At 39.8% G+C, this 19,856-nt stretch overlaps 1 protein-coding gene across 3 annotated transcripts in view; it reads left to right on the forward strand.

Annotated features, from left to right (window-relative positions):
• The first annotated feature begins 2,393 nt into the window (after positions 1-2,393).
• UNC13B (unc-13 homolog B) overlaps positions 2,394-19,856 on the forward strand; it is a 224,825-nt gene continuing 207,362 nt past the window's right edge. For all 3 annotated transcript variants that reach the window (XM_079927681.1, XM_079927680.1, XM_079927679.1), the window contains exon 1: positions 2,394-2,707. In XM_079927681.1, coding sequence (XP_079783807.1) covers positions 2,686-2,707 — 22 coding nt within the window. In that variant the 5' untranslated portion in view covers positions 2,394-2,685. The remainder of the gene's footprint in view (positions 2,708-19,856) is intronic.

Raw genomic sequence — 19,856 nt, forward strand, 5'->3', positions numbered from 1 at the left:
AAAATATTCTTTTCCATTAGGGTTTATCATAGGTTATTGAATATAGTTCTCCGTGCTATACAGTAGGACCTTGTTGTTCAGAAACTGTGAGATAATAAATGTTGTTTTAAAGCACTAAAGTTTTGGGTAATTTGTTATATGACAATAGGTAATATACCAGGTGAATCTGATTGGTTTCAAAGTTCACGCTCTTCACAATTTTATTAGGTTGTTTCCCACTACTCTATACTGTTTCCAAGTGAGGTTGACTTTCCATCCTTTCTTGGATGGCCTCTGCATCCCCTAGGAGAATCCCTGGTTCCATAAGAGGTTTGTTTTTTGTTGTCTCCATTCTTAGTTCCAGAATGCAGAAGTTTAACACCTTTTTAGTCCCTTGCTCTTGAGGTTAGGACAGCTGGGCTAAATAGCTAGATATTTCAACCTCCAGCAGCCCAGAGAATGCCCAATGTTTTTAGGGTCAGGCATCTTTGTTAACTAGCCTGGCTCAGCTGCCCTGCTCAAAATCTTTCTCAGGGTATTTCTCCAAATTTGGACAAACACTGCATAGGCCAAGTCTTCTTTCCTTCTCCAGGTTCCTACTTATATCATTTGGAGTGTCACTCTCTCCAAATGCTATATTCCAGTGAGAGGAGTCATATGCTAACTAGGCTTGTTTTTGGAGGGCAAAGACGGTGTTACGTTAATATAGACCCTCCCTGGGTCTGACAGGCAGAATCCAACTGGGCCAAGGGCTTACAAACACGGAAACTTGAGCTGATCTAATGTGGACTTAGAAAGTACCCAGTCTAATGGTGCTCAACTCCGGCATCACAGAATAATCTGGGGAGCTTTTAAAAGGTAGGATGCCTGAGCTCTACCACAAACCAATTAAATCCAAAATTTGGGGTGGATGAGATGTTGGATCTGTACATGATATTATGTGCATTCCTGTTTTCTGCTCTGGTCTTTTTCACTTCCTCGCATGTATGTACATCATCCTGCCAGAAGTCCTCAGTTTAAAATGACTATCTTCTCTCCATCCTTCATTAAATAAACATTTACGGGGCTTCCCCGGTGGTGCAGTGGTTGAGAGTCCGCCTGCCGATTCAGGGGACACGGGTTCGTGCCCTGGTCCGGGAGGATCCCACATGCCGCAGAGTGGCTGGGCCCGTGAGCCATGGCCGCTGAGCCTGTGCATCCGGAGCCTGTGCTCCGCAATGGGAGAGGCCATAGCAGTGAGAGGCCTGCGTACCGCAAAAACAAACAAACAAACAAACCAAAAAAACAACATTTACGGACTGATTACTATACACTAGGCACTATATACTATATACAGACATTGGAAATACAATGGAGACCATGAAAACAGGTCTAGATGAGAACTGAGGTCTCCAGACATCTTCCTTTAGGCTGTCGTCTTCTTTTTTTTTTTAAGGAGGGTGAGACATTTGTTTAAAGTTTATTATTATTATTTAAAAATTAACTATAGCCCATTCTTCTAAAATTATTTATTTATTTATTATTATTTTTTTTGGCTGCTTTGGGTCTTCGTTGCTGCACGCGGGCTTTCTCTAGCGGCAGAGAGCTGGGGCTACTCTTCCTTGTGGTGCGTGGGCTCTAGGTGTGCAGCCTTCAGTAGCTGTGGCACGTGGGCTCCGTAGTTGTGGCTCTGGGTCTCTAGAGTGCAGGCTCAGTAGTTGCGGTGCACGGGCTTAGTTGCTCCGCGGCATGTGTGATCTTCCCGGATCAGGGCTCGAACCCGTGTCCCCTGCATTAGCAGGCGGATCCTTAACCACTGCGCCACTAGGGAAGCACAGTAGCCCCCTTCTTTATTGAGGTATAGTTGACATATAACATTATATTAGTTTCAGGTGTACAACATAATGATTTGATATTTGTATACACTGCAAACTGATCACCACAATAAGTGTAGTTACCATCCATCACCATACAAAGTTACAAAAGCTTTTCTTTCTTGTTAAAGTCCATTTTTTAAAATTGAAGTATAGTTGATTTACAATATTATGTTAGTTTCAGGTGTACAGCAAAGTGTGGTACGATCTTTTTAAATTGTTACAGTAAGCTGCAAGGGATAGACTCAGAAGGAAGTCCGATAGATATTCTCAATGAAAAGAATCTGTTCTTGGGTGGAAGCCCCGCCCACGTGAGAGGGGCAGAAGGCTTCAATTCCCGCCCCACGCAGGTGAGGGGGAAGCCCGCCCCTCTCTGCAGCAAGCCTAGTAAGTGTGCGGAGCCGCCTTCATTCTTTCACTAAGAAAAGCGGAAGGGGACCCCACCTCCTACGTGCCCGTGAGGGGGCGGGGTCGGCGGACTGGGCGTGAGTTGATTGGCTGGGAGGCGGGGCGCAACGGGTTGGCTCTGTCCCGGCGCTCTCCCGGATCCCGGCAGGAGTGAGGGGAGGGTGTCCCGGTCGCTCTTTCCTCTCAGCGATGGCGCCGCGGTGCCGCGCCCAGTCTCCCGCCTGCCGGCCGGTACTCACCACTATCGGGAGCCCGCTCAGACGGTGAAAATTGGAGCGGGTCCGAGGGAGCGGCGGGAGGCTGCCTGCGAAGGGGACCATGAGGAGCGGCGAGACCCGTGGGGTCGATAGCGGGAACAGCTGCTGCACCTGCTGAGAGGAAAGAGGGAGCGGCCCGGCGCAGCTGCGGGGCTGGGACGCGGCGGAGGCTCGCCGGCGCCTCGGCCATGTCGCTGCTCTGTGTGCGCGGTGAGTGCGCGGACTGGGGTGCAAGGGCGGACGTCTCCCTGGGATCTCCACGGGCTTCCAGTGGGCGTCGGGTTACCACCTTTTCCAAACTTTACGTCCCATCCGTGCCTCGGGGAACCATTATGTTAACTCATTTTTGAACATTTAAAGAGTTCTTTCCATTCTCTCTTGTTTTTCCTCGTGCTCCTATGAGGGACTGTTAGCTCTCCGTTCCGGTGTCCATGTGACAGTGTTGTTGGCTGGCAGGCCCAGATCCTATTAAACAGTGTCTGGCGCTCTCCTCTAGCGAGAGTGAACGAGCTAGGGACCGCGGATAGTTGGTGTCTGTTCATAGCGGGCAGCCCCCTATTCTTTTCTTCCTCCTCCCTGCACGGTAAAACCTCAGTCGGCTTAGTAGTAGGTTCTTTTTAATCACGCTTTGAACGTGTAGTGGTACACCTGTCACATCCCTTCTTTCAGCGTATTTCTTGGCTTGCACCCCTTTATTGCTTGTCTTTGTCCCCTGCTCCTTCTGTGGGTTCTAGGCTAAGAATGTGCTCATATTCGACTTGGAAAGGTGTGTCGGCTTCTCTCCTTTTGGAGCAGAGCATAAGAAGTATGATTTATCTATTTACTTCTATCACAGTAACTAAAGGTGAAGTCCTTTATTGCCTTTCCACTGACCCACCTAAGAAAATATTTAAGGCAAGAGCTTTGGGATTTAAGATGAGGCAAGGTGCATGGACTAAGCTCCATGAGGGTAGAGACTGTTTCTTAATGGTTTTTGTATTCCGGGTGCCTGACGTGGTAGAAGCTCAATGCTGGTTTTGAATGAATGCAGGGACTGTGATTTTAGAGATTATCTGATCAGAAAAAGCAGGGTTTGGATTACCCATTGAATTTGATCTTGGGAAACTCAAGTTACAGCCTATCACATCTGTGTTGAGCTAGGTGGAATAAGGTGGCTTCGTTGTGAGTGAGAGAATTTATCCACAGGAACCTTTTCCTGGCACCTTTTACTGGATAGAGTTCATGTTTCTTTTGGCTCTATGGATTAGAAGCATTGTTGTGATCTCTGTTAAGCGTTTCCCCCAGCTTCTGGCAAATGGAACTGATTTCCTCTCTTCTCTTCCACTGTTGTTAAATCTGCTTTAACCCAGAATGGATTTGGCTCTTTGCAGGGATTATGAGACACACAGAAATTTTCTTCTTTCATGGTTGATTTTTCATTAATGAGAATTTTGCTTTGATTTTAGTAAGACATTTTCTCTCAGCAGCTGGGAATCTATTTTTTCCTTTAGATCCCTGCTGTTGAGTAGCAGGATTTGGGAGAGGTTGGGTTTTGCAATGTCTATTGGACAGTTTAAATCTCTGCTGCCACACTGTATTACAGAACTAGCCCTTATGAAAGATTCTTCAGGCAGGAGCATTATTGAACCAGAAATTCCTATTTAATTGAATTTAAACTTTAGAGAAGGAGCTGCTGCTGTTTTCATTTGTTCTTATATCAGGAAGCTTTCATTTTCTAGAAATTCTGTTAGCTAGCTAAACTCTTTCTCTTTAATGTTACATTAGTCATATTTCTCCTTTTGAACCTGGAGGATTGGAGACCAGCAGGTCATTGTCTTTTGAATGTAGATCCTGAAGATTATTAATTATGGAAACAAGTGGCTACCTTGTACAGAAGTAGTCATATTAAATGGCAAGGTATTCATGCTGGAGAAACTTACAGAAATGGATCAAAATAAATCTTTTTATTTTTAAAATATTTTTGTTATTTATTATTATTATTTTTAATAGATCTTTATTGGAGTATAATTGCTTCACAGTACTGTGTTAGTTTCTGTTGTACAAGAAAGTGAATCATCCATATGCATACATATGTCCCCATATCCCCTCCCTCTAGAGCCTCCCTCCCTTCCTCCCTATCCTACCCGTCTAGGTCATCACAAAGCACCGAGCTGAAAAATAAATCTTTTTTTAAAAAAATATTTATTTATTTATTTAATTTATTTTTGGCTGTGTTGGGTCTTCGTTTCTGTGCGAGGGCTATCTCTAGTTGTGGCAAGTGGGGGCCACTCTTCATCGCGGTGTGCGGGCCTCTCACTATCGCGGCCTCTCTTGTTGCGGAGCACAGGCTCCAGACGCGCAGGCTCAGTAGTTGTGGCTCACAGGCCTAGTTGCCCCGCAGCATGTGGGATCTTCCCAGACCAAGGCTCGAACCCGTGTCCCCTGCATTGGCAGGCAGATTCTCAACCACTGCGCCACCAGGGAAGCCCTGAAAAATAAATCTTTTAAAAGTGACATTCCTTGTATTATATTTTGGCAGTTAGGAATGTTGTTCATATTCAGAAAGAAACCTGTGTAATGATATTATATAACAACTCAATTTCAGTTCATCTTGGAGTAGAATTGAATTAGAAACTTTTTCCATGTAGTCAAAGACATACTGTGTTCTTAGATTGGAAGAATCAATATTCTTAAATTGACCATACTACCCAAGGCAATCTACAGGTTCAGTGCAATCCCTATCAAATTACCAATGGCAGTTGTCACAGAACTAGAACAAAAAAACCTTAAAATTTGTATGGAGACAGAAAAGACCCCAAATATCCAAAACAATTTTGAGAAAGAAGAACAGAGCTGGAGGAATCATGCTCCCTGACTTCAGACTATACTACAAAGCTACAGTAAACAAAGCAGTATGGTACTGGCACAAAAACAGACATATAGATCAATGGAACAGGATAGAAAGCCCAGAAATAAGCTCACACACCTATGGTCAATTAATCTACAACAAAGGAGGCAAAACTATACAATGGAGAAAAGACAGTCTCTTCAATAAGTGGTGCTGGGAAAATTGGACAGCTACATGTAAAAGAATGAAATTCGAACATTCTTTAACCCGTATAGAAAAATAAACTCAAAATGGATTAAAGACCTAAATATAAGACCGGATATTATAAAACTCTTAGAGGAAAACATAGGCAGAAGACTTTTTGACATAAATTGCAGCAATATTTTTATCTAGAGTAATGGAAATAAAAATAAACAAATGGGACCTAATGAAACTTAAAAGCTTTTGCACAGCAAAGGAAACCATAAACAAAATGAAAAGAAAACCCACAGAATGGGAGAAAATATTTGCAAACGATGTGACTGACAATACCTTAATTTCCAAAATATACAAACAGCTCATACAACTCAATAACAAAAAATAAACAACCCAATCAAAAAATGGGCAGAAGACCTAAACAGATATTTCTCCAAAGAAGCCATACAGGTGGACAATAGGCACATGAAAAGATGTTTAACATTGCTAATTATCAGAGAAATGCAAATCAAAACTGCAGTGATAGGGCTTCCCTGGTGGCACAGTGGTTGAGAATCCACCTGCCAATGCAGGGGACACGGGTTCGAGCCCTGGTCCGGGAAGATCCCACATGCCGTGGAGCAACTAAGCCCGTGAGCTACAAGGCACAACTACTGAGGCCCGCATGCCTAGAGTCATCGAGGCACAACTACTGAGGCCCGCATGCCTAGAGCCCATGCTCTGCAACAAGAGGAGCCACCGCAATGAGAAGCCCGCTCGCCACAACTAGAGAGAAGCCCACATGCAGCAACAAAGACCCAACACAGCCAAAAATAGAAATCAATCAATCAAAAAAACCCACAAAAAACCCGCAGTGATGTATTACCTCCCACTAGTCAGAATGGCCATCATTAAAAGGTCCACAAACAATAAATGCTGGAAAAGGTGTGGAGAAAAGGAAACTGTCCTACATTGTTGGTGGAAATGTAAATTGGTGCAGCCACTGTGGAAAACAGTATGGAGGTTCCTTAAAAAACTAAATATAGAGTTACCATATGATCCTGCAATCCCACTCCTGGGCGTATGTCTGGAGGAAACTCTAATTCAAAAAGATACATGCACCCCAGTGTTTATAGCAGCACTATTTACAATCATCAAGACATGGAAGCAACCTAAATGTCCATCGACAGATGAATGGATAAAGAAGATGTGAGATATATATGTACACACACACACACACACACACACACACACACACACACAGAGTATGGAATATTACTCAGCCATAAAAAAGAATGAAATAATGTCATTTGCAGCATAGATGGACCTAGAGATTATCATATTAAGTGAAGTATATCAGACAGAGAAAGACAAATACTATATGATATCACTTATTTGTGGAATCTAAAAAAATGATACAAATGAACTTACAAAACAGATAGACTCACAGACATAGAAAACAATTTGTGGTTACCAAAGGGGATTGGGGGAGAGAGATAAATTAGGAGTTTGGGATTAACATATACACACTACTATACATAAAATAAATAAACAACAAGGACCTATTGTATAGCATGGGAAAGTATACTCAATATCTCATAATAACCTATAATGGAAAAGAGATCTGAAAAAGAATACATATATATTATAACTGAATCACTTTGCTGTACTCTTGTAACTAACACAACATTGTAAATTATACCTCAATTTAGAAAAAAATTTCAAACAGTATTTAACCTGATGTAGAATTTGGCAAACTGGTATTGATTTAATCATCTCCAAATATCTCAATCAAGAAGTCAATTTCTTGGTCTAACTCTTTAATCATGCCTATTCCCTGCAGGTTAAGGGCTCTCAATAGTCTGACTCCAGCCCTCCTTTTGGTCCTATGTTCTTGCCTATCCTTATTAGCACTAACTTTGTTCATTCCTGCCTTGGCAGTGTTCCACATTTATACTCTCTGAAATAGTCTTTTTGTGTTTTCCGCTTATCAAAAATGTATTCTTCATTTCCCAGCTTACAGTCTCAACTTTTGTTGTTGAAAATGTCCTCAGTTCCTCAGTCCACAGTGATCTTTCTTCTTTACACTCTTTAAACTCTTAAATGCATTAAAACATAAATTACTTATGGTCTGAACAGTGCCACTAAATTGACAATGAATTGTATACCACCTAGCAACTAGTCTTGTGCTGTGCTCATGGTGACCCAAACAAAGGAGATAAAAGCACTAGTCAGATCAGTTCTGGAATTTTGTGTTCAGTCAGGGTATTTGATTCTAAGAGGCACACTGAGAAACTGGAATTTCTTCAGAGAAGAATAATTAGAATAATGGTGTAGAAACCATTTGAGGAATTGAGAGGTTTAGTTCTTGAGAAGATTTAAGAGGGGGGAGGATCATAATAGTAAATGAAAATTGTCTAAACTATTGCTCCAGGGGACAGAACTAGGACAAGTTGACCAGTGATTGAAATGATAGGAAATTAGATTTAGCTTAACATAAGGAAGAACTTTAACAGAGTTGTTCTTAACTAATGGCATGGACTACTTTTGAGGATTTTTTGACATAGGATACTTTAAGCAGAGACTGAATGAGTGGTAAAAGGAATTTTGACGTTGAGTGGGACGTTAGACTTGAATTTTAAAAAACACCCTTTTATAGAATTCACTTAGTCTTTCTTCAAACATTCGGCACAGCTTTCTTCACAATACTGATATCTTTTTGCTTCCATAGGAGCCAGTACCACATAAGCAACTCCAGTAAATTAAATCAATGATTTTCTTTAACTTTTGTTGTCTTGGTGTTCAAGACTGTTTTCTCCAAACAAATAAGCATTTTGAGAATTGAGTCTTTCCGTATTTCTTTGTAACTGCCACAGTGTTTATAACTGAGCGCTGGATTTCCCTCCCTAATTTGAACCAGAAGTGACTACACTTGACTTGTTAAAAAATCAAAAACAAGAAAATAGTCTTGGAGGTATAAAAAGCAATATATGCTAATATATTGTTAATCATAGAAAATTGAGAAAATGCAGAAAAGTGTAAAAAGGAGAATAAAAATCATCATGGTCCTACCACCCACTCAACACCATTGTTAAGTTTTTTGTTCATTGCTTTCATTGTTTTGTTTTTATTATAGAGATAATGTATATGCATGATAAGAAATTCAAACAATTTAGGATGTGAAGTGAAAGGAAAAAGTTCTCCTGTCTCCATTCCCTATTCTTACTCCCCATATGAGCATATATAATTTAACCAGTTTCATATTGATGATCAGAATTTTTTTTGCTATTATAAATTTTGCCTTTATAAACAATATAATTTATAATTTTGCTACTATAAACAATGCTACAATGAACATCCCTGTAGATGGTTTTGTTATGTTTGGAGATCGCCACTCAGCTTTCCACCTGGTCTTTCTGTGTGATTTGCTCATTGCTGTTTTCTTGGCATAATAATTACACTCACCTGGACCCATTAGCAAACCAAGTGCCTCAACATCTCTCATATCAGTAATCTTCTATTAGAAGCAGATCCTTCACCAGTAGGTAATATTTTTTGCTTACCAGAAATACCAAAGACCTCAGCTCTTTTAAGTTTGACCTGTGATTTTCATGTACTTTTCTTGTTTATCTTCTTTGTATTATTTAAAAATTATTTTTTCTATATTGAACATTTGTTACTTGTGTTTTTAAAACAGAACAAAACAATGTCACTAGTGATGAGAACTATACCAAGTCAATGTATGTTGTGACTTGCCCTTAGAAAAGCTTATCATAATTTATCATTACATATCAGCCATCTAACTAACTGAACAGGTACTACTGGGAAACTCTTAGGAGGTGAACTCTGATGGACACTCAGGACACCTATTGATTGTGGGTTTATTCTAGCCTGGGGAGACTCCAAAGATATATTTTGATTTACTGCCACTCTGGAAAGTAGGAATAGTAATGATTTTAGAGGTTTTAGGTATAAGAACAGGTTGCTCAAGTGCTTTCTTCTCATCTTATTTCTCCAACATTGTCATCTGCCTCAGCTAAATCCTTGCTGCTACGTTTTCATCACATCATGGTTCAAGTAGTCCCTGCCCTTACAGGCAGAGTTGCTTCTGGGTGTCTTTTGCTTAGCTATGGCATCAGGAAGTTGATTGTGCCTTGTCTGAGCTAGGCAGAAGGGGGAAAGGACCAATTTCCTCTGCCAAAGATAGTGTCATAAATTGTGTTCTTCCTTATAAGCGGTACATTCTGTAAATTTTTTAGTTTCTAGAGGTGGGGTTTCTGGAAGTTGCACTCTAGGCCAACAGACTGAGTGTTTATCCTATTTTACCAGTGCTAGGTATTTCAGATTTTGCTATGTGAGTTTGTTTAAAGTTTGGGCTGTGTATCATTAGTAAATATTTGTTGAGTACCTTCTCTGTGCTTGTTATGTAGTAGATAACAAGCCCAAGCAATCTATATAGGTCTTAAAATATCTCCTTTCTTAGATAAACTCAGAATCCATTAGGATTATTAGGTCTGATTTGGGATAAGCAGAGTAAGTTAAGTTCCTGCTAGAGCAGGGAAATACCGCACTATTTTTTCTAACTTTTAAAGCAAGATTCTTTAAGTTTGGGAGGTGTTTTATACATACCTTATAGTGGACTGTCTTTAATAAAGTTCAGAGAAGATTTGATAGTTGTATATTAAAATTTTTTTTATTGACTTATAACATGTATATTAAAATACACGAATCTTTTTTGATTAGTCATTCATTTTAATTTTTTAATTATTTTATTATATTTTTAATATCTTTATTGGACTATAATTACTTTACAATGGCATGTTAGTTTCTGCTTTATAACAAAGTGAATCAGCTATACATATACATATATCCCCATATCTCCTCCCTCTTGGTCTCCATCCCACCCTCCCAGTCCCACCCCTCTAGGTGGTCACGAAGCACCGAGCTGATTTTCCTGTGCTACATGACTGCTTCCCACTAGCTATCTATTTTACATTTGATAGTGTATATGTGTCCATGCCACTCTCTCACTTTGTCCCAGCTTACCCTTTCCCCTCCCAGTGTCCTCAAGTCCATTCTCTACGTCTGCATTCCTGTCCTGCACCTAGGTTCTTCAGAACCTTTTTTTTTTTTTTAGATTCCATTTATATGTGTTAGCATACGGTATTTGTTTTTCTCTTTCTGACTTACTTCACTCTGTGTGACAGACTCTAGATCCATCCACCTCACCACAGAGAACTCTATTTTGTTTCTTTCTATGGCTGAGTAATATTCCATTGTATATATGTACCACATCTTCTTTATCCATTCATCTGTCGATGGACAATTTAGGTTGCTTCCATGTCCTGGCTATTGTATATAGAGCTGCAATGAACATTGTGGTACATGACTCTTTTTGAATTATGGTTTTCTCAGGATATATGCCCAGTAGTGGGATTGCTGGGTAGTATGGTAGTTCTATTTTTAGTTTTTTAAGGAACCTCCATACTGTTCTCCATAGTGGCTGTATCAATTTACATTCCCACCAACAGTGCAAGAGGGTTCCTTTTCTCCATAGCCTCTCCAGCATTTATTGTTTGTAGATTTTTTGATGATGGCCATGCTGACTGGTGTGAGATGATACCTCATTGTAGTTTTGATTTGCATTTCTCTAATGATTAGTGATGTTGAGCATCCTTTCATGTGTTTGTTGGCAATCTGTATATCTTCTTTGGAGAAATGTCTATTTAGGTCTTCTGCCCATTTTTGGATTGGGTTGTTTGTATTTTTGATATTGAGCTGCATGAGCTGCTTGTAAATTTTGGAGATTAATCCCCTGTCAGTTGCTTCATTTGCAAATATTTTCTCCCATTCTGAGGATTGTCTTTTCGTCTTGTTTATGGTTTCCTTTGCTGTGCCAAAGCTTTTAAGTTTCATTAGGTCCCATTTGTTTATTTTTGTTTTTATTTCCATTTCTGTAGGAGGTGGGTCAAAAAGGATCTTGCTGTGATTTATGTCACAGAGTGTTCTGCCTATGTTTTCCTCTAAGAGTTTTATAGTGTCTGACCTTACATTTAGGTCTTTAATCCATTTTGAGTTTATATTTGAAAATACACAAATCTCTCGGGCTTCCCTGGTGGCGCAGTGGTTGAGTCTGCCTGCCGATGCAGGGGACACGGGTTCGTGCCCCGGTCTGGGAGGATCCCACGTGCCGCGGAGCGGCTGGGCCCGTGAGCCATGGCCGTTGAGCCTGCGCGTCCGGAGCCTGTGCTCTGCAACGGGAGACGCCACAACAGTGAGAGGCCCGTGTGCCGCGAAAAAAAAAAAAAAGAAAATACACAAATCTTAACTTGTATGGCTCACTGGATTACCACAAAGTGAACACACTCATGTGACCACCACCTAGGTCAAGAAATAGAATACTACTAACACCCCAGAAGCCCATGTACCCTTCCTCTCAGTCGTTACTCCCTTCCATCTTCCCAAGGGTAACATTATCCTACTCTAACACTGTAGTTTAGCTGTTTTTTAAAAATTAATTAACTTTATTTTTTAAGAGCAGTTTTAGGTTCATAGCAAGATAGAGTATATTTTGCCTGTTTTTGAGCTTTTTAAAATTGAGGTATTATTGACATATTGAACTTTTCATAAATGGAATTATAAGATATTTCTTTTGGGCTGCTTCTGCTTAACATTATGCTTGTCAGATGCTTCCTCTTGATGCATTTAGCAGTAGTTTATTTTTATTACTGTGTAGTATCTCATTGTATGAATATGCCACAGTTTATTTACCTTTGCTGGACATTTTTGTTTTCCATCTTGGACTATGATTTTATAATACCACTCCAAATGTACTTTGTATCTTTTAGTTCTACCTTTGTATGTCTATCTGATATATATATATCTGGGATTAAAATTTCTTGGTCATTGGTTATGTTCAACTGTAGCTGATAATATAAAACAGTTTTCCAAAACCTACCTCCTAGTAACTGTATTCCTAATATTCATTTTTTTAAAAAAGGGAATTTGGCCAGGTTCTCAAACTACTTCACAGGCATTAATACATACTTTTTACATGTTAATCCTGTAGGCTTGGAAATGTCTTTTTTTTTTTTTTTAATGACCTGACGAGATCCATTATGCTCAAAATGATGCCTCACATCATTTGTGACCCTCATTTTTTTTTTTTTTTTTTTTTGTACGCGGGCCTCTCACTGTTTTGGCCTCTCCCATTGCGGAGCACAGGCTCCGGATGCACAGGCTCAGCGGCCATGGCTCACGGGCCCAGCCGCTCCGTAGCATGTGGGATCTTCCTGGACCGGGACACGAACCCGTGTCCCCTGAATTGGCAGGCGGACTCTCAACCACTGCGCCACCAGGGAAGCCCAGCCCTCATGTTTTGAAAGAAATGTTGAGTTCATGTTTATGATGCTGAACAAGATAACAGCATAGCCCCTGAACTTAGTGGCATTACATACCTTTAAAAAAGAATATTTTCTAAAGAGATCAGTTAACATATTTTTATTTTTGCAACTTTACTGTAAGTCTGAAATTGCAAGATAAAAAATTAAAAAAAATTACTGACATGAGAGAATGTATGTGAAAATGGAGCTCAATGAAAAAAGAAAAAAGGGGTGAGGAGAATGGTCAAATGGTATGTAACTATATGGGGGAAAAGGCTGAAAAGATACATATCAAGATATTATCAGTGAGAGGCTCCTAATGGCCAAAGATGGGCAAGTTGCAATATCAATAAGGATAACAACCACAAGAATTGAAGCATATCAACTATGCTTAAATCCATGACTTCATAATACTGAAAACAACAGCAACTAATAGGTAACTATTGGAGGATACTAAAGGACCAAGTTTTTTGATGAGATTTGAACTGTCACAGAAGAGCAGTGAGCTCCATTTTCCTAGGGCTATTGAAAAATAACTTATTTCCTTCTGTATAGAATACTTAGGTGTAGCTGCTTCTGATGAGGAAGCTTAGATAACCAGCTCTGCATTTCATGCTTTGTTGTGATCCTTTCTGTGATTACTGAGAAATGAAATAAAAATGTAGGCATGTGGTAGAATTTTGTATTCAGCTTCATAAAGGAAATTGTTTCATTCTTCTATTTGTCTCTTCAGTAAAAATGAACTGGTAATTCTCAGGTGTAATCTCCAAAAGCAACTATCCACTGAACATTTGAGAGCAGCCCATGACATCAAAGGAAAATGAGTTATCAGGACTTCTTTTTTTTTGTGCTAGTGAACCCCATAGTGATAAAATATGTGGTAAAAATATGACAGGAGAAAGTTTGTGTTACAGTGTATGTATACAAACTGTATTCTGCTAAATATATAAAATAGGGAAAAATCAATTCTTAATCACTAGGAAGTACAGCTTTCCAAAAAAAAATCTTTTTAAAAATTCTATTACTTCTTCTATTTCTGTCCATTTAGTTCTTAGTACTTATTTGAGACTGGAGAACAAATAGGCCTGTGGATTGTGTTAGGCTATTAATTTTCTCTTACAACTGTTTGCTTTATTAATTTCCATAGTGTTTTACTATGAGTGATATTGAGAAGAGGCCAGAGGGCCATGAATGAGGAAGATCTGCCTAGCAACTAAGGAGGGGCTGGGCAGTGGGAAGGTAATTGCTTTTACATGTGATTCAAAGTGGGGCAAAGATGATTCAAAGGGCTAGCTCACTTGTGTTTCTGTCTACTGTTATTAGTTATGAGCCAGATTTGTAGAGCCTTCATCTGCAAATGGATACAAGAAGTCTGGTTGCCAAGGAGAGGGCGGTGAATGATACAGATATAAACCTCTGTCCACCTCATTTCAGCCATCTAAACCCATGATCATATCATAGAGCATGTCACTCCTTGGAATGGTGCTCTGCTTTTATAATTTCAAACTTCATTATCTGACTATCTGATTATATTCCCCAGTCTGTCTTTCTAGCTTTTACTCTTACTATGCTTTACTAGTGTGATATAGGGTAGATGTTAAAAGTTTTGGTTTTAGGCAGACCTCAGTTGGTGAATATATCAGCTCCACAACTTACATATGTTACTTAACGTCATTGAACCTTAATTTCTACATCTTTAAAATTTATACATCCATTCAAAGTATTTATGAAGCTCCTATTAAAAGGAGATACACAAATAAAAAATAATATGATTTCAGGCAATGATAAGTACAGTGAAGGTAAGAAAGTAGGATACAGGGATTGAGAGTGATCTGAGTGGGAGAGCTATTTGAAGGAGAATTTTCAAGGAAGGCCTCATTGAGGAGGTAACATTTGAGCTGAGACCTGATTGATGAGAAGGAACCATCCATCAGAGACCTGAGGTAAGTTTTTCATGCAAAGTGAATTGGAAGCAAATATTTTGAGGTGAAGGAGAAAAGCAAGGGGTTACTGGAAGAGTGGTAGGCAGAGACTATAAATCAAAGATGCTTTGATTTATATTTTGCAAATGTCCAGTTTGTGGTGAATGGACTGGAGTGGGAGGCCATGGCTAGCAACAGTGGAAGCAGGGGGTCCACTTGGAGTGTTCAGGTGAGAGATGGATAAAGGCTTGTACTAAGGTGGTAGTACTAGAGATGGTGAAAATAGCTATAGCAAAGTATTGCTGAGATAATTGGGAAGATGATTAGCACTATCCCAGGCATTGAGTGAGCACTTATTTTAATATGAAAATAGTGTTAATGACCTTCATCCTGCTCTGTGACATCTATTTATCTAAGTCAGAAAGTCATCCTAGACTTCTCAATTGAGGAAGAAAATATATAGAGAGGAAGGAAAATTGTTAGGTTCAGCTGAGTTCATGGTGTCTGTAAGATAAGTTACTTAAACAATATGTTGAGTTGGGAAGTATTTGTCTTGTTGCAGATCACCCTTGAAAATGGTACCTGAAAATGTAGATCTGTAGCTTAGTAGAGAAGCCTGCATTAGAGATAAATTTTGGGAGTTGTAGTTATTTGGTAATAAAGCCATTAGCATGAATAAAATTGTACATAGAGGATAATAGAGGAGAAAAATTAGCTAATGCTGTACCTATGGGAATGGGCAGAAGAATTGATAGGTGTGATCAGAACTGTAGGAAAATGGAGGTGCTGTGTCAGTGTCTGAAGCCTAGACTAAAGGGAGTTTCAAGAAGGAACGATCAAATGATAGAGATGAATGATACTGGTTGAGAATAAAGAAAAACAATGTCATTGGATTTGAAAACTAGAGCAAGTTTCATTAGAGTAGTGTGAGAGTAGGCGTCATATTAAAGCGGTTTAAGAGTCTTTGGGGGGGCTTCCCTGGTGGCGCAGTGGTTAAGAATCTGCCTGCCAATGCAGGGGACGTGGGTTCGTGCCCTGGTCCGGGAAGATCCCACATGCCGTGGAGCGTCTGGGCCCGTGAGCCATGGCCGCTGGGCCTGCGCGTCCGGAGCCTGTGCTTCGCAATGGGAGAGGCCACAACGGTGAGAGGCCCGCATACCGCAAAAAAAAAAAAAAAAAAGGAGTGTTTGGGAAGTGAAGAAGTGGAATCAGCAAGTGTAGGCTACTCATTCAGAAGTTTTGCAATCAAGAGAAATGTTGAGGGACTTCCCTGGTGGTCCAGTGGTTAAGAATCTGCCTTACAATGTAGGGGATGCGGGTTTGATCCCTGGTCAGGGAACTAAGATCCCACATGCTGCGGGCAACTAAGCCCACACACCACAACTAGGGAGCCCGCGCCTCAATTAGAGAGCCTGTGTGCCACAAACTACAGAGCCCACGGGCTCTGGAGCCCGCATGCCACAACTACAGAGCCCATGCTTCCTGGAGCCTGCACATCACAACTAGAGAGAAGCCCGTGTGCCGCAACTAAAACCAGATGCAGCCAAAAATAAATAAAATAAACAAATAACAAGTAAATCTTAAAAAAAAAAAATCCACGTTTCCAGTTCTTCCACTGCAGGGGGTGCAGGTTTTTTCCCTGGTTGCGGAGCTAAGATCCCACATGCCTAGGCGTGTGGCAAAAAAAAAAAAAAGAGGGGTGAGAGTGGTCTTAAGAAAAAGGAAATTTGAATGTTTGTAGCCCAATGGGAAGGGATCTATAAGAAGGAGAAACTTAAGATGAGTTGGGGGGAGGAGAGGAGCCAAGATGGCGGAGTAGAAGAACGTACTCTCCTCCCTCTTGCGAGAACACCAGAATTACAACTAGCTGCTGGACAATCATCGACAGGAAGACACTGGAACTCACCAAAAAAGATACCCCACATCCAAAGACAAAGGAGAAGCCACAATGAGACGGTAGAGGGGTGCAATCACTGAAAATCAAATCACTTAACTGCTGGGTGGGTGACTCACAGACTGGAGAACACTTATACCACAGAAGTCCACCCACTGGAGTGAAGGTTCTGAGCCCCACGTCAGGCATCTCAACCTGGGGATCCGGCAACAGGAGGAGGAATTCCTAGAGAATCAGACTTTGAAGCCTAGTGGGAAGTGATTGCAGGACATACCATGGAATATTACTCAGCCATAAAAAGGAACGAAATTGAGTCATTTGTTGAGACGTGGATGGATCTAGAGATCGTCATACAGAGTGACGTAAGTCAGAAAGAGAAAAACAAATATCGTATATTAACGCATGTATGTGGAATCTAGAAAAATGGTACAGATGAACCGGTTTGCAGGGCAGAAGTTGAGACACAGATGTAGAGAACAAACATATGCACACCAAGGGGGGAAAACCCTGGGGGGGTGGGGATGGTGGTGTACTGAATTGGGCGATTGGAATTGACATGTATACACTGACGTGGGTAAAATTGATGACAAATAAGTACCTGCTGTATAAAAATAATAATAATTAAAATAAAAAGATGAGTTGGGGGTAGGGAGAGAAAATAACTGATTTCTCTGTAAAGTAGAATGCAAGAATTAGCTGAACGTGAGGGGGGTTCGGATGATTTAGCAAGCTTGGGGATATTCTTTCAACAGCTATTGTGCCCGGTACTTGGGGCAGAATTGTGGTTTTAAAAAATTTCTTGCCTTCTTGGAAGTTATATAGACTAGTGAGGGAGCTAGACATTAAGCAAATAGGAATAATACAAATTAATGTAAAATTACAATTAGGAAAAAAATACAGCCATGATTTGTGCTATAAAGGAGAGTGTATGTTGTTATGAGATCATGTGATAGGGAAAGTTACCTACTTAGATTAGAATTGGATTACCTAATGAAGTGAAGATTGACCTGAGATCTAGAAGAAGAGGAGGAGTTAGTGAGACAAGGGAAGAAGAAGAATATTCTAGGCAGAAGAAATAGTATGTGCAAAGGCCTTGTGGTGAGAAGGAGGAGCTGAAAGAAGGCAAATACAGCTGCTATGCTCAGAGGAAGGGAAAAAATGGGTCAGGACAAGGGAGATAGGTAGGGCCCAACTATAGGGCCTGGTAGACCACGTTGGGGTGGAAGGTTAGTGGGAATGACACTGAGGGGGAGGGGCAGAAGGATAAAAGTTTATAAACTGAAAGCATGGGGTTTGTAATTGGATTTGAGTTTGAATTCTTTTTTCTACCACAGAAAACTTTTGGCAAGCGTCTTGACTATTAAGCCACAATTTAAAAATGAAGTGTTACTATCTGTTCAGTGTACCTAGGAGTTGAGAATTAAACCCTAAATGAGATCATGTGTGTGAAATTCCTTTGTAAGCTAAAGGAACTTTTACTCTTGGATAGTCCCTTTTTCTCTCTTTATAGAGGCTTAAATTACATATAATTGAAACTTATAACAAACTTATAAACAAAGAGGATGTGATCACTTCCATAAACATTTATTGAGCACTTAGCTACGGGTGAGGCATTGAACTATTTCCCCTGAGTATATAAAAATGAGTAAGAAATGGACCTTGCCCTCAAGAAACTGAGAGCCAAGATGGGGAAACATCCATATGTACAACTAAATGTGTTGCAAGATACAGTTTGGTAATTTCTGAAATAGAGGTACAAAATAAAACGGGTGCAGAGATGGAGTCTTTGATTCCAACGGAGAGACAGGAAAGGCCTCAGATGGGAGAGGAAGAGGGAGGAGGTAAAGGTAGAGTCAGATTTTTCTTTTCTTTTTTTTTTAAGCTGCAGAAACATTTTTAATATTTGAACTTGTAGGTATGTAACAATATCTATAGGATATTTTATTTATTTATTGAAGTATAGATGATTTACAATGTTTCAGGTACAGGTTTTTCTTTAAGGTGTCATTAATTGGGATAGGAAACAAAGAATAACAGCTCTGGGGAGTTGATGACTGGTTTTCAACCTGTTAAATTTGAGGTGCTGCCAATCTGTCCACGTGTCACAGATGGAAACATGACTTGGAAGATCAGGGTTAGAGATGTAGATTTGGTCCATTTTTTGTGGATCTTTTGGGTAGAGGAATGGTGGCAGGGTAAACATTTACTCAGCAGCATCATTATAATATATTTCATATAATATAATATTAATATATTTCATCAAATATAAGGTGCCAGAGATTGTAAGAAGCATAATTTTATGTACCATTAAGAAAAAATACTATTGATTGAGCTATGACACATCATTGATTGTAAGACACATTTTAATTTCAGAGTTGTTAAAATATGAGAAAATGTCCCACCATCTTAGATCAGTGAAATACTGAAGCTAACATTTAATGAGCCCTTACTCTTTGCCAAGCTGTCTGCTAATAAGCAGATAAGATTAATAATTTAATTCTCACGATAACCTTGTTAGTTTATCTTTATTATTCTCATTTTATAGATGAGGGCACTGGGTCCACAGAAATTAGTACTTTTATGTACTGTAGAGCTGAATTTAGATTTTTCTGCCTAACTATAAATGATAAAATACAAAATTGATATATAGGATACTGCTTTGGAGCAAGAAAAGAGTCTTATTTTATAAATAATGTTTAGGGGAAGATGGCTTTGTGCACTATTGGCTGTGAATGAGTCTCACTATAGCAGTGGTTTCTGTTGCTTAAGATGTATTCAGGGGCAACATTATAGCAGGTGTTTTATAGACTGGGGAGTTCATTATGGTTCTAGTTTAATAGTGTTCACAACTTAAATTCCTTTTTTCCCCCTTGGGAGGAAATATGGAATAATGGAAAATCCAGGACTTTGGATTTTGGAGAACCGTTTTGAGTCTCACTAGATAATGACTAAAATTTTATCTAGAAGTCTCTCCACTCAATCATCTTTTGTCAAATGGTAGAGATAATACTTGTGCCAGTCTCAGTTGGAGTGAGGGTCAAATTGACAGTAAATATAAAAGTACTCTGCAGTTAAAAAATAAAACAAAATGGACAGTGCAGAATGGTAGATCTAATTGTTTTGAAAAATTTAGGAGTTGGAAGCTATTCATAAAGCCTGA

Source organism: Stenella coeruleoalba (genome assembly GCF_951394435.1).
Source record: "Stenella coeruleoalba genome assembly, chromosome: 7".
Classification (NCBI taxonomy): Eukaryota; Metazoa; Chordata; class Mammalia; order Artiodactyla; family Delphinidae; genus Stenella; species Stenella coeruleoalba.